The sequence below is a fragment of the Dendroctonus ponderosae genome, unplaced genomic scaffold, assembly GCF_020466585.1.
Source record: "Dendroctonus ponderosae isolate FM_Combo_2020 unplaced genomic scaffold, Dpon_F_20191213v2 Dpon_F_20191213_2, whole genome shotgun sequence".
Lineage (NCBI taxonomy): Eukaryota > Metazoa > Arthropoda > Insecta > Coleoptera > Curculionidae > Dendroctonus > Dendroctonus ponderosae.
In genome coordinates, this window is record NW_026018165.1 from 10,844,030 (window position 1) to 10,867,639 (window position 23,610).

At 32.6% G+C, this 23,610-nt stretch overlaps 2 protein-coding genes across 3 annotated transcripts in view; both read right to left on the reverse strand.

The window, feature by feature from the left end:
• LOC109546301 overlaps positions 1-23,610 on the reverse strand; it is a 520,465-nt gene that overhangs the window by 2,965 nt on the left and 493,890 nt on the right. The gene's annotated exons all lie outside the window — the stretch shown is intronic.
• LOC109536811 (protein bowel) overlaps positions 1,627-23,610 on the reverse strand; it is a 56,006-nt gene continuing 34,022 nt past the window's right edge. For both annotated transcript variants that reach the window (XM_019903211.2, XM_019903210.2), the window contains 3 exons: positions 5,631-5,969; positions 3,231-3,465; positions 1,627-2,980 (listed from right to left, as the gene is read on the reverse strand). In XM_019903211.2, the coding sequence (XP_019758770.2) occupies positions 2,330-2,980; positions 3,231-3,465; positions 5,631-5,969 (1,225 nt within the window). In that variant the 3' untranslated portion in view covers positions 1,627-2,329. The remainder of the gene's footprint in view (positions 2,981-3,230; positions 3,466-5,630; positions 5,970-23,610) is intronic.

Genomic DNA, 23,610 nt, shown 5'->3' on the forward strand with positions numbered 1-23,610 from the left:
CAAAACTTTGAAACTTCGACCGCACATCATGCTCATGCATTAATTTAAACAATACCCAGAAAAGCATGTGGTAAAACTGCTACCGCAGACCGGGCGTGTCTAGGCAACACCTGAATGGAAATCGACCAATTTGCACATTTATAAAGAAGTAATTGCTGAACAATGCAGTCTACACCTATCTCGAAGAGAATGGCCTAGACGAGAAGCTCCATAGTCGGTTTCTTTGTGGTTGACCTCTTTACATTGCCCGATGACTAAGGAATGGTTTGCGATAAATGTTAATTAGGTAGTACAGGTTATTTATGAGGATTCGCCATCCGCTTCAGTCGCTCGAAGTTATACAACATATCGAATGGATAATTTTTCACTGTCCAAAATATTATGTATGGAGTATTTGCAAATTATTTCTAGAGAATGTTGTAACAGCTTTTTTGAAAACACGCAATGGTACTGTTTATTTTATGCACTTGCTCGTTTCCTTGGGAAGTAACAGTCGCTGAAACTGAAAAGTTGTTTGAAACAATTATATTTTTGTTTATATCTCACAATTTTTTTGGTTTAAGTTTTTGCCAGTATATTATTTATTGTACGAGACTTGCTAAGTATTTGAGCTTCAAATGTGGTGGTTTGCCATTTCAATTTTATGACCAGAATATCCGGCCATTTTTAACAGTTTACTATATAAAATCACGGAATTTATCCCTTTAAGCAGTAGATTTCCTTCAGATACTTACGAATTACAAATGGAATGGGATGCATAGTTCTTTCAAAGCCGCAAAATTTCAATTAATCTTTAACACTCCAAAAATCGGTTGGTCGTTAGAAAATTAATTTAATTGGATAAACTTAAATACTTTCAAAATTTTTTCGTGCCTCTTAAATATTTCCCGTTCAGTCGGGACGGCAAATAGAAAAAAAAAAAACTTTTATGGTCTGTTTTTAATGCAATTACTTCCGGAAGAGCGGAATCTATATCAGTTGTAAAGGTATAGTGTTGCGGCAACTGCATAAAACTGAATTCGGAGTGAAAATAATTTAATTTTTAAAAAGCGAAACAGAACAAACCACACCAATTTTCTGGAAAGTTTATGAATCACAATCTGGTATTCAATATACCAAAAAATTGTGAATTCAATCGAAATTCAGGAAAAAACGAACGGTCCAAAAGTTTTCAGGACTGTAACAGTTCAACAAATCATTATTATTGCATTTAAATCGTTCTAAAGCTAATGCGTATATTCTCCATTGTACCAGATTACCTATTCATCCACTTAACTTATTAAATGCCATTTAATGCAGAAATCATCCGAATTGGTATATTTCATGCAATCACTTGAGTTCGATATTCCGCAAACAGGTTAATAAGGTCTAGTAATTGCTGCATCATAATTGCAAATTACCTTCACATTTTAATTAATATTCGTATTAATCTAAGCTTTGGTCTTTAATAGAAATAGAGCCGTTAAACTTTTCCTGAAACATTCAATTTAAATTGTACGGTGTTATCAAAAAATATTATTATAAATTAATTTAATATTTTCTTCAAAATGTTCACGTTTACACATGTAGAACTGTAAGCTATTGATATTAGCGCTAATTGATAACGAAAAAGTCAAACTACAAGAATCTAATTAATTCTTTTATTTCACCACTGTGTATTACATGTTCCAAGTAGTTTCTTTACTCTTATTTTACCGAAACGACGGAGCTATAGTAATATTGAACCGAAAATCTGAATATAATTTCTTGTCAACAATGCAAAGAGATCTTTTAAAATTATATTGCGTTTATTTCATTACTCTAACTTAGGTTACAATAATCTATTTAAGTGTCGAACATAATATTATACCTAATCTTAAAAAATACTACATACAAATTCTCTATACAAAATCTTATTCCACATAACATAAATTTACAGATCTGACCTTATACAAACTTCTAATCAAATATCCAATATAACTAAACGTACAGGTGATTATAGCAGTTTATTCATAAATTAAAGCGAGCAATAACACAACACAAAAGCACTGCCTGAAATCAGACATCGGCTCTGAAAACATGTAATTTACATATGTTCAACCTATGAGCAAAAAATATGTACAATAACATTGCGAGTACCTAATGGTCCCTTTGTATAAAAAAATCTACAATCTATGATAATTGAACTAATTGTTTAAATCGTGATTAAAAAGGAACGTAAATGTATTCTATTCTGGTACAAAATAATGAATATTGCCAAAAAAGAAGACTTACTACGAGAACTTTATTGTTATTTTCACTTAAATAAGTGCATCAATATGCAAAAAACTTCAAACGGTTTTCTCAACCTCTATCTACTCATAATATCTGCTATTGTAAATCCAGTTTTCTTTGGAGGTGGTGGCCTTTGAACAGCGGGGGCAACAACCGGAGGAGCTACAGCATTATTCTCACTTTCAACTTTCTTCATACTCAAATCACTCGGTGTGCTATTAGGAGAAACTTGCCCTGCAGAATGAGTAGCTTTTGACAGACCTGGCATACACATAATTGGCATAGCAGGCGATATATTCGTGTAACTTGAAACTCCATCAGGAGGTTTCAAAATCCCACTAGAAGATGAAACCTGCATGTTTATGATATGGGGCATGCTCAGATTCTGAGGGTAGGCAGGATGATTCATACCACCCATACCAACGACTCCCATGCGCAGTTTCATTGGAGGACTCAGAGGTCTAGAATGGCTATAGCTTGCGGGCGTTCTGGGTCTCGGTGAGCTCATTGGAGGCCTTGGAGAGCCCACTGGAGGTCTGGGTGAACCCATAAAACTTGAAGAGCAACTTGGCCTATCTTGGTCGTAAGCCCGCTTTCTTATACCAGAAAAAGGCGATTGAATTGAAGCTGATTCAATGGCTTTACTTGTTATAGTACTAGGTTTGGCTAGAAGATCTCTGCGAATTTGAAGCTGTGGCATTGGTGGAGGAGGAGATCTAATTGACATCTGCAATAAAAAAATAATGTTATTACATTTTAATTTTTTAGTTTTAAGTGAAATTAATAACAATTCAGTAATAACTTGATGCGTTTTAAAAGAGTTGTGTACTTGGGGACGTTTTCTGATTTACATTTATTCCCAGCCATTTTAAAAAATCTACATAAGTTATGTATGAATTAGTTCTTATCGATTTATAATATAAAAAAGGAAGCATCTTCTTTTCCATAAAACAATATCAACATGATTTGCTACGTACATTCTGCTCCAACTCGTGGCTAATTTCCGGGCAGTCCTCTTGTCCTGGATCTATTTCGGGATCGTCATCATCATCATCATCTTCATCGTCCATATCATGTGAATAATCCATTTTGTCCATTGAAGGCCTCATCGTGTACGGTGAGTCACTGGATCTGGGCTCATGGCAATGGGTTCGTTCTGGTGTTGGCGAACACACTCTTATAGAACCATCCCTGGATTCTTGTGAAGGCGACCTGAAAAATCATGATAGACTTAAACATAAGTTTGATGATGAAAAAGTTACGATTGATTATTCGTGATCTACATTAATGGTATTGGAAAGTTTAATGATTTTAAATGTGAGATATACAGGATGCTCCTCAACTAATGTAGAAAAATTCACTGACATATTGTTTAGGCCAAAATATTGCGTTTCAGGCAAATTTGTCTTATCTGAAAGTTAATACATTCCGAGATATAGTGTCAAAAAATAATCAAGAAACGAGCGATAAAAAAGAAGGAACGTGACAAACAAGAAACAACAGAAATGAGCGATTTGAAAACTATTTTGTGGACAAATCAATCCCCTAAGGAAACCAGTTTTTCGTAGTTCTCTGCCTTATTTTTTCCCGCTTGTCTGGAAAACTTAAAGTTTCAACTGCACCGAACATTCATCGACTCCGTGTTTTCATTTGAACTCATTGAATTTTGCTGCGGTTTTGGAACTTCCAAAAGCGTTTTGAAGACAATTCAATTCCCTAATTAAAACTGTTCTTTGTACATTTTGTGTTCAGGGAAATAATTCGAGAAAATCTGCGGTTGAAGTTTAGACTGCGCCGAACCATACATCGACTCACTCTTTCTTTCGTAACTCACTAACTTTGGCTGCGATTTTAAAAATTTGAAAACTATTTTATAGACAAATCAATGCCCTAAGGAAACCAGTTTTTCGTAATTCTCTGCCGTATTTTTTCTCACTTGTCTGGAAAACTTAAAGTTTCAACTGCACCGAACATTCATCGACTCAAGACAATTACATTCCTTAATTAAAGCTGTACATTTGTACATTTTGTGTTCTGGAAAATTATTCGAGAAAATCTATGGTTGAAGTTTAGGCTGTGCCCAACCATACGTCGACTCACTCTTTTTTTGTAAGTCACTGACTTTGCTTGCGATTTCAAAAATTTGAAAACTATTTTGTGGACAAAGCAATCCTCTAAGAAAACCAATTTTTCGTAATTCTCTGCCGTATTTTTTGCCGCTTTTCCGGGAAACTTAAAGTTTCAACTGCACCGTACATTCATCGACTCCGTGTTTTCATTCTAACTCATTGAATTTGGCTGCGATTTGGGAACTTTCAACAGCGTTTTGTAGATAAATAAATTCTCTAATCTAATGAGTATTCGAGAATTTGTGCATTTTGGATTAAGGGAAAATTGCGCTCAACCAGACATCGATTCACCCGTCAGTTAGTCACTATAGAGCAAGAAGGTAAGGAACCGGAGGCGTCAATATCAATGAAGAAACGAAAATTGATGAAAAGTCTGAATATTAAGGTGAATATCGAAAAAGCTACAGTAGTCGGAAAAATTATTGTAACGGTTCAAGAAGAAGGCAAATGGCCAGAAACCACAATAATCATTAAAGAACAAGAGAGTGATCAACCAGAATATGTTGTAGAAGAATTACCAGAGCAAATAAAAAAACCAGCTGTATTAGAACAACGTATTCTTAAAAAGAAAGTGGCAAACGCGCGACTTAAAAGCGGAAAGTTGACAAACCTTAATCAACCAAAATAATTACCCTGAGAAAGAAGGTAAGAAACTGGACACCACAATATAAGAAGTAGTTAAGAAATTATATGAACAAGACAAAGATACAAGTTGTGGAACAAGGTATTCTTCATTCTTCAGAAGGAGATCGCTGTGTCAATCAAGAAGGCAGGAGACCCGAAGCCACATTATCTGTGATGTAAAAAATTCTCGAAGAACCAGAAAATGTCGTTGAAAAGCAAATCGAAGAAACAGGAGTTGTCAAGGAAAGTATTCCAAAGAAAAAAAAAGTGATAAAGAATCGGGCGATTAAAAGGAAGACAATGCCTATGCAAGAAACAACCAAAATGTTAACGGTTTAATAGGCAAAAAAAAGGCAAAACATCCAGACTATTGAAGAATAACAAGTGCTTGAAGACTTTGAATATGTGTAGAAGAACTATCTGAACAAATAGATTTGATTAATAGTGTTGACTTTGCACATGAAATATGTGTTATAATGTGAACAAAATATTGGAAAATATTTGCATGTGGCATTAACCACTTTTCAGTAAAAATGTGTGTAACTCTTGCAAATAATTTAACTTTTTATTTACTCTCTGTACWTAAGCTCTAGATCTAGACATAATTACAAGGGAATCTCKCACCTAGGTCTGGGTGACATTTTCTCTCGTTCCCCATCCAAAGGACCTTCTAGTTCCTCAGGAATAACATCTCCTACGGCATGTGTTAAAGCATGACGTCTCAGATCGCAGTTCCGTCGAAAGACTTTTCCACAACTGTTACATTCGTATGGTTTGTGATCGGTATGCGTCAATAGATGTGTTTTTAGGTTTGATCTTTGATTGAATGATCTGGAACACACTTGGCATTTGTGAGGAGATTGATCCATGTGGAGGACTTTGTGCACTGCCAGCGTCCTGGATTGGCAGAATCCTTTTCCACATTCGTTGCATTTGAATGGTTTCTCCTTTGAGTGAATGTATCTGAAACAAAACATTATAAATATTAGATAATGCATGTCTGAAAAATCCAATAGTAATAATAGGTGAAGGTTAGGGAATCAGCCAAAAGTTATTGTATAAGTGATGTAAAATTTACACTTGCTCAGGTATATAAGAGTATGAGGAGTGGCATATAAATGAATATAACGAAATGGATAAGAATTTTAAGAGACCCCTTCCAATCTCCATTTCGACAGAACTGCAAAAATTATTAATGAATGCAAGTTATGCAAAGACATGATACTGAGTAATAAAGCTCAAATGAGCTCAGGAAGTTTGCAGAATCGGAGTGGAACCGAGCATTTAGCCGTCCAACATTCAAAACTCGATAGACGCAGGAAATCAAATTCTGGTTCTTCTACACCTACAACCCCAACACCATAAGCCAACAAACAAGCACTAGAATAAGTAATAAAATCACTGCAAAAACACAGATCCTGGAAAACACTAAATAGCAATTAAAATGGTAAAATGCCTAATTACAGAAACGCATAACTTATCCGAAAGCAATTGAACAACTATATTACAACGAACACCATTCCAGATATATGAAAAATTGCATCTATTTTCTCAAGGCTCCACATTGAAGCAGATTCCCTAACAATAACAGCTAAGGGTTAATAAGTATCTGAACAAAAAGAAGATAATTAACCGTAAAAAACCGATGAACTGCCGTGGGCAAAAAAACTCAAAAAGTCTTTAACACGTAACCAAGTATCAGAACAGCAATCACCAAAAGAACAGAAAACAGTCGAAGTCGAACTAAGCATGCTTTAAAGGGCCGAAAGACCGATCGGGTCGATATCCGTTTTCGCAATAAATAAACATTGTTGTCAATCTCTAATTTTGAAAAGTATCTTGCAAATTTTTCTGGAAAGTATCTGATATAAAAAATATATGTAGAAAAATGAGTGATGACTTTCCCAAAATTGTTTTACTAGCTAATCTAATCCGTTAAATTTTATTGAAACATTAAACGTAAATTAAAAAACGACTTTCGGTGAAAATAAGCAGTATAATTTAATTTAGCAGAGTTTAATGAAATGGACCAAGCAAAATGTATCCTGCTTCAAGCCGAGAATTCCTTTACCCGAACCAGTTTCGCTTCATATATTTCGAAGAATAATTCCACTATGGCATTATCAGATTCGAATTTCAGGTCAAATTAATGGCTTTAATGACGTGCATTAGTTCCAACACCTCTATAAACCGTCAAAAATGCTTTTAGACTTTTTTTATTGGCTTTTTGTGAACYGGGCTGTAAAAAGTTGCGTAGTTAATGGTTGGTATATTGGAGATGTTAAGTGCTTTATGGTTGTAAGACTTGTGAGCATTGATTTAGCTTAGGATACTAGAAGAATTTCACAGATGTATGATCATCAAATAAATTTTTTAGTAAACACTAAATAAAAATCATCCAAAATGACGACTACATTGCAATTCCTAAATTACTATAAGACTGTATGAAAGGTTTGATCTTTGAAAAATATGATCAATCTTTGAATCAAAAATTGGAAACATTTAGGTTAAATAGAAAGCTGTTCTTAAAAGTTCTCATTATTTTTAATGAACGAACAATTTACACAAACTGTTTATTAATCACGAGATTAGTTTAAGATCAGATTTGGACAAATGCGTTACTTTTTGATGATATTTGCGAGTATGACAAACTTTCATCGATGTGTACTTAGAAAGTTTGGACAGGTTCTTAGATTTTTGTAATTTTTTGCTGGAAATGCCATTTGATCAAAGTAGTAACAAAAATAATTTTATCCAAACCCCTGCTACTTTTACAAAATACATTTTAATCTGCAAAAATTTTTAAACAGCCGACAATTTAGCTTTATAATTACACCCATACATAGCTGTTATCCATATCCAAGACCTTCCCCAAGTTAAATACTTAAAAGTCTTTAGATTTTTGCATAACGAGTCGCAAAGGTGCAAGTTCATGCATGAAATATTCAGCCCAATGCAAGAGTATTCGTGAGCTGAGGATAACCAATTATTAACACTTCATTTCCAGTTATTTTACTTACAGCTCATTAAGCGAAAACAATGCAACTAGCTTAGGAGCTAGTTCAGTTCATATCTAGGCATATACAATAAATGCTGTGATTAACACTCGATCTCGTGTTTTTGTTCGTTTCAAGTATGCAAATATCGTTTATATAAATATACATTATGGACTCTAAGAGTCTTGTAATTAATGCCTTCTAACTTCTAACCGACTAACTAAGAAACTGGTACTAAATTAAACTAAATCAATTATTAAACTAAATTTGATCGTTATTAATTGTTATTAAGCTAACCGATAAAATATAGAAAATAACTTAAGATTGATATTCTCGGAACACAATGACCATGTAATTTAACAAATACTCCGCAGTATGTAAGTGAAAACGTAATAGGAAAAACCATCAAGTCCGAGCGAAATCTAATTGTCACGGTTGTTATAATGAGAAAATTAATAGTTCGTTCTGAAGGCACTGGAATTCGTTTTGTTTAATAAATAGGTAATTCATTAAGCTGATTGCTCTATTTTTGTAGCATTGGAATCCAGCAAATCTTTTGTTCCAAAAAGCGATGTTCAGCAGTAAAGTTTCAGTTCATTATTTTCAAATTCTTCACCAGACTGAAATAAGCGATTGCTTGATATATAAACATATCATGTTCCTTTACTGCACTTGAAGTTGCACAGCCACCATATAGGTGAATATCTATTTGGTGTCATATTAACATCGGAGCTATTCTCCACAACTTCGGATCTTATCGCTATTGAAATAATATAAATAGATCAAATAATAACCAGACAATAGTCTGCTAGATAAGAATATCTCTTACCTTTACACTCCCATCCCTGAACTAATTATATGCAGTCGTATCTCCAGCCCAGAAAAGATATTTTAAAGATAAGCCCGCTTGATTTATTGCCTTCAAAACCAAAATCCATTACTCTCGACTTGTTTGGTTCAAATGTGAGAGTCGGTTTCTCTCTCTTCAGCAAATATTCATATAATATTGTACAAGACAGAATTCAATTTAATCATGCTAGGATTACAAAATTCAGGATTACCACCAAATATTTATTTGAGTATTAGTCAATATTTTGCTATAAGTTGTAAGATGTTTCAACTTTTTTTTCCACGCAAATCAAAAGTTACGCGAGTATAAGGTGGAAATGATCAAAACCTTTTCTATTTGGGGTAACTTAATATCGTTGAATTAAAATGAAGTAATTAAGTTAAATTAATTAGTTGAAGAACCAAACGTTTTCGCAGAAAAGGTCGCGTGCTTCAGTCTCATCAAAATATTTTCCAGGTTGTCTGATATTTCTCAAGAACGGCATTTTTTTGCGGCGGCGTCTTCCATAAGTTATGGCAGGTCCGACTTAAAAACAAACCATTCCGAAATTATTTTTATGTTTCTTCGGCCTAATTATACTACCAAATCAGTTTATTTTATATTTAGTCGCATGCAACCACCGCTGTTTATCGTGCGAACTGCAGTGGCTTCATTATTGCCAATTAACGACGAGTGTGGAATTTCTTGGAAAACGAGTTTGGTGCATTTGATGAAATGCTGCATATTCAAATTTGATTCCTTTGAATCTTGAAGTGAAGCTAATAAATGATGCAAATGCAAGTCACTCTCGCTCGTGAAAGCTTTTTAGAGCGGTCAATAATAGAGAGAAAAGCTTCTCACTGAAACTGTTGAGAGTTCTTCTGAAATGCTTTAAACAATGAGAAAAAATCGATCTCCTTTTATACTGAAAAGACAAGAAATTATTTCAAAATAAAACAGAAACATGTATGAAGAGGACTATCGGCTAAAACGGCAGCAAATATAAGACATTTGTAAAAGATAAGAAGAGTGGGTATAAGATGCACCCAACAGCTGATAACACATTATCTAGATTTGGCTGTAGACCACGTAGAAACTATTTTACTAGCAAGACCAAAAGCCAACATCTTTAGAAATCCAGAAGACGCTTTTCGCTTTTCACTCACGACCAAAATAACGCAATAAGACTAGGAAATTAGCATTGCACATTAATTGTATGAGTAAGTTTGTAATATGCAAAATTGCCAAGCCTAGAAGGTGATCTAATCAAGTTGAAGTAAAAAACTAAGGTGTAATAATGAAATGTTACTCAATCGCAGCAATTAAATGGCTGAAAATGTTCTAATATATTTCTCGAACATAGAAAATGCATTATTCAGCATGAACGCCACTTCACCTTGTATGCTACTTATATGGAATTCATTTTTAATCAATTGCTTTGCAAAATAATCTGATCAGCTTCTTAAAATATACCAACTAGAATGTGCAGCATTTATGAAAATGGGCCCAACTAACACAATACCTGCTTTAATAGATATCGGTAATCCAAACGGTTGAGATAGTTTTACTAAGAATTATTAAACAGCCACAAAGAATCCAATCAAGTAAAATATATTAACAAATTTCTTGGGTTCCTTTCGATCCAGGCATTTGAGTGTTGTAAAAATTTAGCATAATGCATAGTCAGACTCGATTTCATGGCAGCTGAGCGCATAAATCGTGTCGATCTGACCTAAAAGGAGCGAAACGTGATTTATTCAATAATTTTCCTTTTGCAAAAATTATTTTGTTCAACTGTCGACCTACATCAGTTAATATGCCTATGTTTGGCCAATATCTTCAAGGCATCGCCACTGGCTGTTTTAAATTGTTATCAAGTGGGAAATTGTAAATTTCGAAAACTAGTTTTCTTTTTCGAAAAAAACTTTTTCTTGTAAAATTTTGAAAAATTGTTACAATGTCAGCCGTAAATACACATTAGAAGTACCTAATTGTGTTATTAAATAGAAATACGATTTCTATTCGCTTTTGCCTTCTTTAGTGCTTTTTCTATGCAGTATTTGCTGTTATTTTCTAAATAATCTTTAGATTTTACTGATAATTGCTTTTTTATTTAAGTTCTTCCATAGAAAATTGAGAGCTTATAAATTAGTATAGCAATTTTATTCAGTAAATATAAGTGAGAAGTTTGAATATAATTGGCGATGTTAAGTTTAGACATAAACATCCGGTTTTATTAAATAATTCCTTCTAGTGTAATATTTTAATATGCCATTTCGTGTTCTAACCGACCGTTTAAGATCGTATTTGCATTCTTTAGCTTGATACTTTCAGCTCTTAGTATCCGAACTGTACATACCTACTTTACATTTGCGATAACTAAATTATTATTTTTTTCATGTTTTTCGTTTGTGAACTATTGAACTAAATCTGACAATAATTACAGTAGTTAAACACGATTTTAATTTACTGTTCTAAAATAGGCAAAATGAAGCATTCTGAATACTGATAGAGGTAATACCTACCAAAAAAAACATAAACATTCAAATTATAATTTAATTATTTGTTGGATTAACTAACAATTGTATCAAACCAAAATCCCTTGACCAAAACATATTTTGTATATTCTTTGAAAACGTTATTTTTATACTTTTTGCACGTTTTGTTTTTGTTACTCATTATCAACTTTGCTTTAGTACACACTTAAAGTTCTTATTTCAATATTAAGTGGCTTCTGTCATCTAACGAAACACACATATTACAGAATTTCCGAAATTATGGACTTGACTTTCTAAAAAAGTAAATGCTTCCATGTTCTTAATAAAAGGCAAGGGAGAATGGAGATCAAAAACCTAAACGAGCATTAAAACGAACAAAAATAAATTTATCAAAACATGTAAAAGCCAAAAGCTATTTCTTAAAGTGTATAACAATAGAAAAATAAAATAAACTAATTCAATTTTTCTGCATTCGTTCTTGCTAAACTTGAATTTTCTTGTATGTGTAGAATTTATTAATTAAACTGTTTTTCAAGTGTTTTCATCGAATTTTAGCAACAAAAATAAACGTTTACAGTTACTCCGATAACTATGCAAATGCGTTGATTTTATAACCCATAAATAGTAATAGAAACAGTTTATTTGAACACCATTCAGATTAGATTGGCTACCTAATTCCCCCATTAAACCATATCAAAGAATTTCGATATTTGCCTACCAATTTATCAGGCAATATCTTAAATAGCCAACATAAACTCTTAAACTATCTACATAAAAATTATAATACTCTCGGTCGATTGAGAGTGTAATAACCGGTACGAGAACAATTAAGCTTGGCAGAATATATTTCATATGTTGGCTTATCAAAAGCTGAGCTAAAATTATAGAGCGGCAATAAAAGACTGAATTCAATTTCTTGTAGTTCCGAATAAGTTTGCATAAGTATATACACAAAATTCACATTTTGGTGAACATGAAGTATTGATCTTCTGCCAGAAGGATCTTTTACCGTATATTGAAGAGCATCTGCTGAACAAAAATTTGAGAGGCAAGCATTGATTTATAGATAAAACGTACAATCTAGTGAATAAATATTCAAATAGTGGGAATATCGTAATACAAATTCATATTTCATTTAGAATGTAAGCAACATATGATACGTCTAACGTCTGGGCAGGAGGTTAACGAGAACCCTGCCAGTTTAAAGGCAAGTTAAGTCATTTGGGTAAAAAACAAATTTGAACGTTAACTTTAAATTCTAGGTAGTTGATTTGAAATTAGCCTAACATGTAGCTATTTTGTGGACTATAAGCTAAGGCTTCTAATATTATGTATGCAATTATTTTCAGAGATTTGTGATGGTTTTGTCTATGCCACCATTTTTTAGCTTTCAACATCAAACAAATTTCTAGTATGTACTTAATTGATGTTGATAGATTGTCTTTAGTTGCTAATATTGGTCATAATGTCCAGAAAGGGTATTTTCTCTCATAAATTATATACTTACGTATTTTTATTAAATCTTTGCCTTAAAGGGATTGCATGTTTAACACTAAAGCAACGTCGCTGTTATAAGCTTTCATCTCATAAATTTGAGATGAAAAACTGCGGCTTTACATGCGAGTATCACTCAGGTACAACGTTTTCCATCTCTTCTAAAAAGCTATTAAAATTTATTAATGAAAATTTTAATTCAATATATAATAATAATATGACTGTTTTAAGAGAGAATAAAATTAACTATTTTATACGTAAAAAAATTAAATAGATACATAAAAAAATTATTGATGATTGATGTTGTGGTTTAGTAGGGACCGTGATTATAAATGGTAAAAGATGCCTATTTAGGTTCTTCGGTTTGTTAGTCAATAGATAGTGGCAGAAAATAAGGACGTTATTTTTCTTGGGCCAAGGTTTCGGCGTTTCTCAAACTTAACAAACGATTTTGGTAAAACAAAAGTTTGTTAATTCTTATAATTATGTACATAAAGAATGCCGCATCGAATTCTTTTTCAAGTAAAATCAATATCCGATATTTTTAATGAAGATGTTTGTAAATAAATAATTTTTTGAAGTTTTTTAAGACCAGTTGACATACTTTACTTATTATAGAGCATATTGAGCTTAGGGGTTAAGCCAAACATAAAAGAACATTTTTTAAATGTGAAATAAGTTTGTGTATTAAAAATTTTCGGAATCCCTTAAAGCAAGAATCATCAAAATCGAACCATAAGATTAATTTTAATATTAAGTAGATACCAAACAACTACCAAAGACATATACGAAATATTTCTATTCGCTTTGCTGATGTTGCCACTAGAACGCCGCCTACTCACATACATCAGAGTATCTTAATAAAAGAAGATGGTTAAGTAAGAGTAATATATTGTATGAACCTCAGTATGAATAAGTTGGAGAGGATTAAAATGGGAAAAGCTGCAGCCGGTTTCGATATAATCTCAAGGCACCGAGGATTGCTCCGGTTAAGACGCTGAAGAATGCGGCGCGCCATCCAACGATTATCTGAGACCCGACCTAACTCAGCTAAACTTTTTTATTTTTCATTTTCAAATACACTTCTATTTGGATCGATGTATCAATCACTTAATATCTTGGAGTTCAACTTTATATCATATCGTGTTACTTTAACATGCGGATGAAATTTGAATAAAATATTAATCAAGCAAATTAGTTATGCCATTTGGGGCAACGGTTCGTTTACAAATTGATATCTTTACAATATATTTATGAAAGACTGTTGCTATGTGAAGGTAAACGTTGAAGCTCAAAATTGAGCCTTAATAATATTTGTACTTTGAGTTTTTGAGATATTCTCCTCAACTGGCTACAAAAATCCAGTTGCTCAGTTGCACTTTCATTATTAAAATACGAGAAAACAAAACGTGTTTTATCTAATCTATCGTGACAATGTATGATATTCCAAGCTGCTGTTTGCAAGCAGCTTTGCCTCTGTCATTGCAGTGTTCAATTAATAATTTAACCGAGACTGAAAACAAAACGTTGCATAATTTGACATCATCTATAACGTTTTGTGCTTAGCTAAAGACCATTTTGTAGCGAAATCACGATAACGTCCGCACTGACCGTAAAAATAAATTACGAGACATGGCTGATTAACATATAATCAAGTGTGTAAAAAATCACGGGAGCATGATGCGTATGTTTTGTAGATTGTTTCGGAAATTAGCTTCCTGCCACCGTGCATGGGCTCATAATCAAGTCAATATACAATTTGCATAAATTGAACGGTTAGTTGAGTCGATGGAAAAAGTAATCTTTGTTTCGATGGTTGTAAATCAGAGTTTACTTTTAATGAAGCGGTCAATTATTAATTAAGAAAATCTGGAATTAATATTGTCGTATTTTCCAAACCTCATCGCTAATCAATAAAAATCCAAATGAGGGAAAAGAATACCAAAGGAGTGACGAAAAATGATCTGTTAATGGCATATCTTTTTCGATCCTACTCTGAACTTATTTTTGCAATTTGCAACGCCTTTTTACTGTAACAGCAATATATGAAATAACTGGTTTCTTTGTTAGTTTCAACAGGTGCGCTGGTTCTACGAAGATCACTACTACCTAGAAACACGTGAATAAAGTAAAACAACTCCTCTGATTACATAATTATTAACATAAAAATAAACTGATGTATTAGCGCGATGGGCTAGTATATTAGACAGTCGCGCTAACACTTTTTGTCTCACACCATACACGCCAAAGAGATAAATATGGTAATAAAATAAATTCCGATTTTTAAGTATAATTTTCCGATTTTTGCCAACTCTTTACTAGTTTCCAAGAATACAATCCCCATTCTTCATCACACTGAGCGGTCTTTGAACGCAATTCAAGGTTAGTGCGCTCAAGAAGAGCGGTTTCACGAAGATACTTCATACCGGTATTACTGCACTACTAATATCCCGTAGTTTGTTTCCTTCTAAAGCAGATATATTTGGTATCTTGGGAATGTACATAAACACGAAATATTCCTTATATCAATGGCTATGAAAAATACGAGCATTTCCATGCGCCGAGCAGCCTCCACTTATGGAAAGCCTCATTTGTTATCATTCTGACTAGTTAGTAGTACATATTTGCATGTTCGGTCTACCCGAACTGAAATGTGGAATATTTTGTTGTGAAAAGTGAAAAGCAAATGGCTATAAATTTAGCAGTCACGAAGTAGGGTGTAAAAACAGATTTAACTACTGTAAGACTGTGACTAAATAACAGTACCCTAACGATAAGCAGATACAAGTCCCAGATAAAGAAAGCACTACAGAAAATTTTTGGCAATAATTATACACTAGATTTTTCAAAAATTGATGCAATGTTAAGTACAAAACTTCCTTGTTTCCAGTTTATTGGCGATCGAACGGTCGTACATATTTTAAAAGTCTTACAGCAAGAGCGAAAGAGAAGATCAGAATATTATCTGAATCAAAATTTTGTTTGGAATTTTACATTTTTAAGTCTATATTAATTGATGAATTGAACGACAGTTTTCGATGATAAATCATTTGCATTTAAGCCCGAATAGGTCGATACCTTTATTCGAATGTGCCTTTCTTATCCCTCTCAAGACACATTCATTTTTAAGAGATTATCAAAGAATGTAAAATTTTATTCGACATACTCACTAATACCTGTGATTTCGTGGATGAAAAAATGTTGTTCATAACACAATGCTTTTATTTCTGCTAGTATCTCAACCTAAAATCTTCGGATAAATTATTTTTCATCATCACATGATTTTAACAAAAAGCAAGACTTCGCCCACTAGGAACAGAACATCAACACCGCGCTTGAAGACGCATAACTACATACAAGGGTGCTTTTACTTGGGTAATTTATCACCTTCAAAACTCGAAAAAGTGATTTTGTTCATCATCGAATTAAACAGTAGCTGTAAAACTGATCAATACTTTATTTTCATTATTCCACTTGCAAGAAAACACTAAAATTTAATTTAAATGGTTTCAAAAACGATAACTTTTCCACACCGAAATCTATATGTTATAGCATCAATTTTGTGTTGATTTGCTCTGAACCAAATTGAAACCTAGACAATTTGTACTTTTTTGGGACTTTTGCTAGGTATCTGATTACATATTAATAAATCCATTTTTCAAGTGAATCAAAAACATTATCTTTCTACTCATAAAATTTACATTTTTCATTTAAGTTGAAGAATTCAGAAAACCTGATGGAGCAAACAAAGTTCAATTTCCAACTGTTTATTTCATACGTAAATCGTTTGAACAAAGTGCTTTGACAAAAAAGCGACTTTACTGCAAGTACAGTAGTACAACCGTAGAAAAAAGCAATTGCCACAAGTTCAAGCGTTGAAAAAATATCGATATTCAATACGATTGACACTGTTCTTTTTCGGACATGAAAAATGTAACAAATCAATATAATTTGCTGTTAAATCGACTTGAAAACTGAAGATTATATTGATTTCTCATTTAAAAAGATCAGCAAAACCAAGCAAAAAAGAAAACTTTTATAGTTCCAAACTTCTTATTTTTCATATAAAAAGACTAATCAGACAGAAAGATTTAAAAAAATGCAAGTCATGATATAAAATTCATTTAAACCACATGTAACTTGAAAGGGCAACAAAGGAAAATATCCGACATACTCTGATCGAAGAGTTTAATTGAATAATTAGTAAAACAATAAATCGAGTTTAAAAATTTTTCATCTGATTAAATAATTTTTTAACTTTTACCAAACTTATTAATTTCACACATTTCTTTTGGAACTCAATTTGAAATTCCTGGATAAACAGAACAACTTAGCAGTGTTTTAGCAAAATATTTTCTTCGAGGAATTTGTAGGTCGCAATGTGATTCAAACTAAAAGCCTCTACACATTGCCTTAATTGGTGTGCGAAGAAGCGATTAAGTGAAAACTTACGATGTGATAAGAATGTGGTACGTTTCAATTAAGATGGAACCCAGAGATTTCTTACGCTAATATGTAAGGCATTTTAACGAGTTGTTGTGCTTTGGACTTTATCGAGCTAGATTAGAAATACTGCAATTTCCGATAAAATAGCAATTTGCTGTATGTAAGCAGAAGAAAAATATGCCGCTAATCTAGTGCTTCATCAAATAATTAATATGAGAGAGTTTGGTGAACCCGAAGACTTAATAGCACTTTAAATTAAAGTCAGCACTGCAAAAATATATGAGCGCTTGAGTGCAATATATTGAGTGCAAGTTGTGATCGGAAATACTTCCGTGGGAAAAACTAGAACAGCAACTACTGGAAGAACTGTAAACATTTGGACTTCTTCCCAGCTTTTTGCGTCTGGTCTTTGAATTGTTGAAGAAGCGCTGCTGAAACAATACACTTTTTAAGAGCAAAGTGGGATTTGAAAAGTTAAAAAGTGACTCGAGTTTTAAGTGTACCCACGCGAGTGAAAGCGTATGTAAACATACAAACCAAATATGAGGTATTGTAATGGCCAAGTACAATTGTTACACCTGGAGGAGAGGTCAACACTCTTAACTACTCGGCGTGTACAAAGATTTAAACTCTCCGAAAGTGGGAGTTGAGTAAATAAAACATTCAGATTTGAATGTATAATGGAACAGAAAAGCGCCACACACATGCAGGAAAATGCTTGAGTGGGTTTGCATTTTTTAAAACGAAGTATCAAAACGATTAATATCTAATACGTTGAGTTCATCAGCATGCAAAGCAATTATGTTTAATGATTAAGAGGTATTTTAAGTCGAGGGAAGTAGGTCTCATGCTGGTAAATTTCCAGGCAAATTCACACTCTAAAGACTTGAAGAACATATGAGTGAAGACAGAACAATGTATGCCTGTATTAGGAAGGGAAAAACAACAGATAGACTTGAAGCAAGTTTTAGAGGAGTGACCTAAATTGATCACGATCGACGACAAGAGAATTTGCTTTAGTTGTTGTTCCTCTCAGATTATTTTTACGGTAAAAACTGGTTTGGTAGACAGGAAGCTCATTGGCATCAATCTATGCAATGGCAAACCATTTGTGTAAATGGATCGACTGGGTCTTCTTTTTAGGTCTTTCATAAACTTTACTTGCAATCCTGGATTTTCTTGATGTTAGTAAAGACTTCGATTTTGTGGACTTTTTATTTTGGTATCATAGAAACTAAAACAAAAATATAGCAAAACTTGTAAATTGCCACAGAGTTAATGAAATTTATCAATGAATTATAGGCCTGAACCAATATTTTTTAATAACGTAAACTAATCTAAAAAATTGCTTGTCAAATAATTTACTGTAGAAGAAAGTACAGTTTGTTTTCTACATCGAGCAGCTTATCACCAATGATTATAAATTGAGTAATTAGTTAATTATTTTTTTTGCTCGTGTTTTACACCCGTTGCTAATTTTCTTAATTCGCATTGCTAAGTTGGTTTAATTCTTTCAATATTGCAAGAAGGCAAATATGAAGAATATTTAAAATAAACTGATTCAAAAAATCAACTTTACACTGACAAAACTGGATATCCTTTGGAACATAATAAATTCCAATAAAAGTGTTTAAGGCCAGTTGATATCTGTTTAAAGCGTTATTTAGTGCAATACTTTTTTGGTTGTTAGGAAGTTTTGCAAACAATTAAAGCGTCAGATAAAGTTTCCACAGCGTTTCCACAACTGAAACAATGCAATTTTTTGTATTTTAACACAAACACAATAAACGTTTTTGAATTTCCCGCTTATCTCGTTTATTTAGAGGCGTCTTTAAAAAACCAACTTTCTGGTGTTGCAGTGATAATTTTTTTCTCTTCATTCATTTTAAAAATTAGGGCTTATGTTGAAGCTAAAACTTCACAGTGAATTTGAGAAAATAATAATTCAATATAGCGGGCTACACAAACGAACAAAATATTAAAAATAAAACTGCACTTTCAATGTTCCAGAGTCACCGATTTGGGGGCAATTCTGATTTGTAATTTTTGTTGTTCAACCAACATCGGCTTTAGATCGTGAAAATCGTACCAAAAGCAGAAAAGTTATTCCTGAGAAAGCAAAAAGTTGATTTTTTAGATCGCTTTGTAAAAAAATAAAAACCCGTTTCGAGCATTTTGGTTTACCTTTACACTTTTGATGTTGAGATCCAAAACTTTTTTTTCCATCTAGGTGCTTGCCAAACTTTGCAAAAAATTTAACTTTTCATTACTCAAATTATTACAGATTGTCGGATAAAAAATGTATTTTCCTTAAAGCCCTATATAATTGCTTTTTCTCAGATATTTCGAAAATGCTTGTTAAAATGAATTGCATTTTCCATTTAACTCCTCATCTATTTATTATTTACATTTTTATGACGATTTCCTTCCCGCTTTAAATTATGTTTGTTATGCATTTTTTGTATGAAATTCTTGCCAAAAACTAATCTTTCAATCTTCTGCAGAAAGCGGCTTGTCGAAAGCGTTTGAATTGCATCCAGGACTTCCATTTTCGAAATATTTTGTACTTTTATTTCAGTTGAGCCTTTTTTACATATCTATAAGTTACAAAGAGATTATTTCTGCCATTCTCCTTTTTAGAGTTTAATAATCCAGTTCTGTGAGTCCCATTTCCAAAGCTAAACGTTTAAAAGTGTTTTTAATCAATTGCCATTGCGGTAAATAGCGACAAAGATTTTGATCTCCAGCTATGAGTTGTTCCAAGCAATTTGCTCCAACAAGCTTCTATTTCCAAAATATCTATTTGCTTAATGCTATATTAGACAACAAAAGAAGCGCTCGTACGCTGAATTTGATTTACTCAATTTTCGCTGTGCATTTTCTGTACTTTTGTAGTAAAAATTTAGTTGAGAACCTTAAACTGGGTATTGCTGATGTTCTGATGTAAATTTTTCTTTAGTCCAGAAGTACCGACAAATGGAGCTACAAATGTACCTATTGCTTCGACAAAATTCAAAACCCAAGATAAATTGGAATACTAACGGTTTGAAGGATGATGAAAACCTCACAAGATGCAGCTGTTTCCTGAAACTGGTGAGGTTTTCTTTTCTTCTTGAGAAAAATCGTTTTTTTTTGTAACGTTTTGGATGCACGAGTGGCTTATATCTTCAGAGGTTTTTAGCTCAGAAGCTTACAATGGATTGCTATGTCTTTTCAGATAGTTTTTAGAGACTTTTCAATAAATATGAGGAAGAAGTTTTTTCCATTATTCTCGAAAAATTCTAGAAAAAGCCACTAGTTTTTTGCACTGCTGAATATTTTTAAAAATACAGAGGAATTTATTTTACTTTTTCATTCAAATCAACTGTGGATTTCCTAATTTACACAGTAAATAATATTTAAAACATTACTCAATCGGATTTAAATATTTAAGTCTATTATTTTTAAAACTATTTTATTAAATTAATGCAATTATTTCTGCGTGAATATTGGAAATTAAAATTGTTCCAAACCTCTTGCCAACTAGCGACACCAGAAAAAGCCATACATTTTATTCGATGGAAAACAAATAAGTAGACAATTTTGCCAAGCCAGTTTGTACTTCGAACAGTTATCATTTGCTTACCGCAACTACCGTAAATGGGTAATTTATAGTTTGTATTTAGATTATGTTCTCAAGAGATATCTGATAGAAGTGAAAGAAATCCAGTCGAGATAAGACTAGGTTTCAGTGACACGAAGAGAAAGACTCAGCTAGATAAAGTAACGTTCGTGTCTTCCACCATTAAGTGTGGCCTGTTAATTGCTTTTAAGTTAAGAGAGTATACCTGTACCAGAAACTGATAGAAACAGATAAAAGACCATCGGATAAGTCGCTCGACCAGTTCCTTCTTGACGCACGACTGATTCCGGCCGATAAAATTCCTGCTCTCGTTGTACAATTGCAGGTATGGACTAAGTCGCGAATTAATAGCTCAACATTTACAACACACTGTATTTTCATGCTACGTAAATCCCGAGAATGTAGCATCAAATGCGCAAAAATGTTCAGCAGTTTTTTCTACTATTCTACTACTATTCTTGAACGCGAAAAATACACATTCTAAGTTCTATAAAGTAACTAGGGATCTGACTGCATGTTTGCTTGTTCAATTGATTCAGAATCTAAATCTGCGATAGTTTAATTACAAGCTCGAGTCTCTCAAAAAACTGTACAAAAAAATCATATTTGTTAACGCAATGAGCAACTCAACTGATGAGCCCTAAGAAAAGCATAAAAAATGAAAATTATTCCAATACAGATTCTGAACTCTCTCCTTACTTGCAAATTAAAAAGTGTAGGTATGAGCTTCCAAAGTGTATCGGAATACGTAAATAAAAAGCATTCAGTTCGGATCTGTGGCTCAAAAAATAATATAATTACTGCAGAAGTTCAGTATAATGATGCGTAAGTAATTGGACGAATGTTCTCATTAGGAAAATCATCAGTGTGTGAAAACTTACTATATAATTATTGCTAATTACAGCTACCTAATTTTTTTTAAATATACGTGTGGTCTGGTGGCAAAATCTCAATTATATTTAAGTACTGAATTGTAAGCAATTATTAGCAAAATTACCTCCTAATTGGTTGTGTGAAGACTTGAGCGCTTTTCGAATAGATGGCTTTTGGGTTAAAAAAAAACCTAATTAGGTTTAGCTAAGACAGGTAAAGGAATATGTTATTCGACTCGTCTGTACAAAACTGGGAACTAAAGAATTGTTTCATTGAAGTTTTGCTTCCTTTTCTCTTTTAATTTTTGTATTTATCACTATTCGATTTTGGATTTTAAAGGACAAACAAATTAAATAAATTCACCATTGCATGTTTCAAGTGCATTTACAATTTGAAATTTTTTATAATACACATATTTACAACCAGAAACAGTAGAAATACATGTAGTTATTTTGAATTAACTGACTGTTTATCATAATTATTAGGTGTATGACGCTAATTGCTTCTTTTGATTGACTTAGATAGAGCTATATTATTCACATTTATTAAGTAACTCGTTTCATTGTGGTTTAGTGTATCCCATATGTGCTGATATAAATCTGCAGTAATATACATTTTTGAAAAACTCTAACTTTAAACAATCCTATTTATTTCGACAGAGAAATGCAGCAAAACTGAAGTGACTAATAGTAGTTGTTGGTTTTTCTATAAACTTTATTAATTCTAACTGTAACGATGATAAAAATTCTTGATGATTCTGCTAGTCAATCATCATAATAAAGACAAAGACAGTGAATTTATTATATTGAGATTAAAACTGACACATACCAAAAAATGTGTTCAGCATCTTGTATATTGTTCAAAAGTGATAAATCGGTTACCGTACAAATATGTGTTATTAAAACAACACCCGGTGTTATTCAATACTTGTTAATAATATTTCCATAGACATTAATTCAGAGAAAGCCCTAACGGTTGTGGCTCATTTTTCATTTTCATAAAAATCAAAGGAGTTAACTGAATCACGTTTCAGGTCGCCGCATTTAAGAGACAGCGACTTAAACTTAAACAATTCAACTACTTCTTGACACTTCATTTACATACACTTTACAGGTAACAGTATCTGATTAGCCACTTACTTCTACCATTTTATCAGATTTTCGTAACTTTGCCACTAATTAAATTTTGGTTGTTTGCCTCGGAAAATAAAGGTGTTATTTTAGCTAGATATACTAATGAAAAACTTAGACGAGATATACTAATGAAACAATTCGATTAAAAATATATCTCCAAATACTGTGCTAATTCCTCAAGTGAACTACTAATTAGTAATTCGTACGAAACACGATTAAATCTATATTCGACTTAGTCCTTCACTCATTCTTTTTTTGGTCCTTACCATCACAGAAACGTGCATTTTTTAAGTACTGTTTCGAATATCTGGCTTAATCTCACTCAATTATCTCGATTCCAAAATTCCTATATCTCGATAAAAGAACGTCGGATGCAAACCAAAGTATAACCATCGAGCTTACAACTTACAACAAGAACCATTTTTCTTAATTAAATTGGAAGTCAAAAATGAAATTAAATGTGCAAAAGCCTTTCAAGAAGAAAATAAACACGAAACTAAAATGACAGTTTCTAAAATGAACTAAGTCATCAAAAGAAAGAAATAGTCGGCCAGGAAAAATAAAAAGGAAGGCCAAAGAAAATATTGTTAATATCGCATAATAAAAAAGAATAATGAATATCAAACTAAAATTAAAGATCTGGGTATTATTTGAGTGAAAAAAATGCATTTCTATCAGCGCCTTCTGTTAACATTGCCATTCATGGTTCTGTT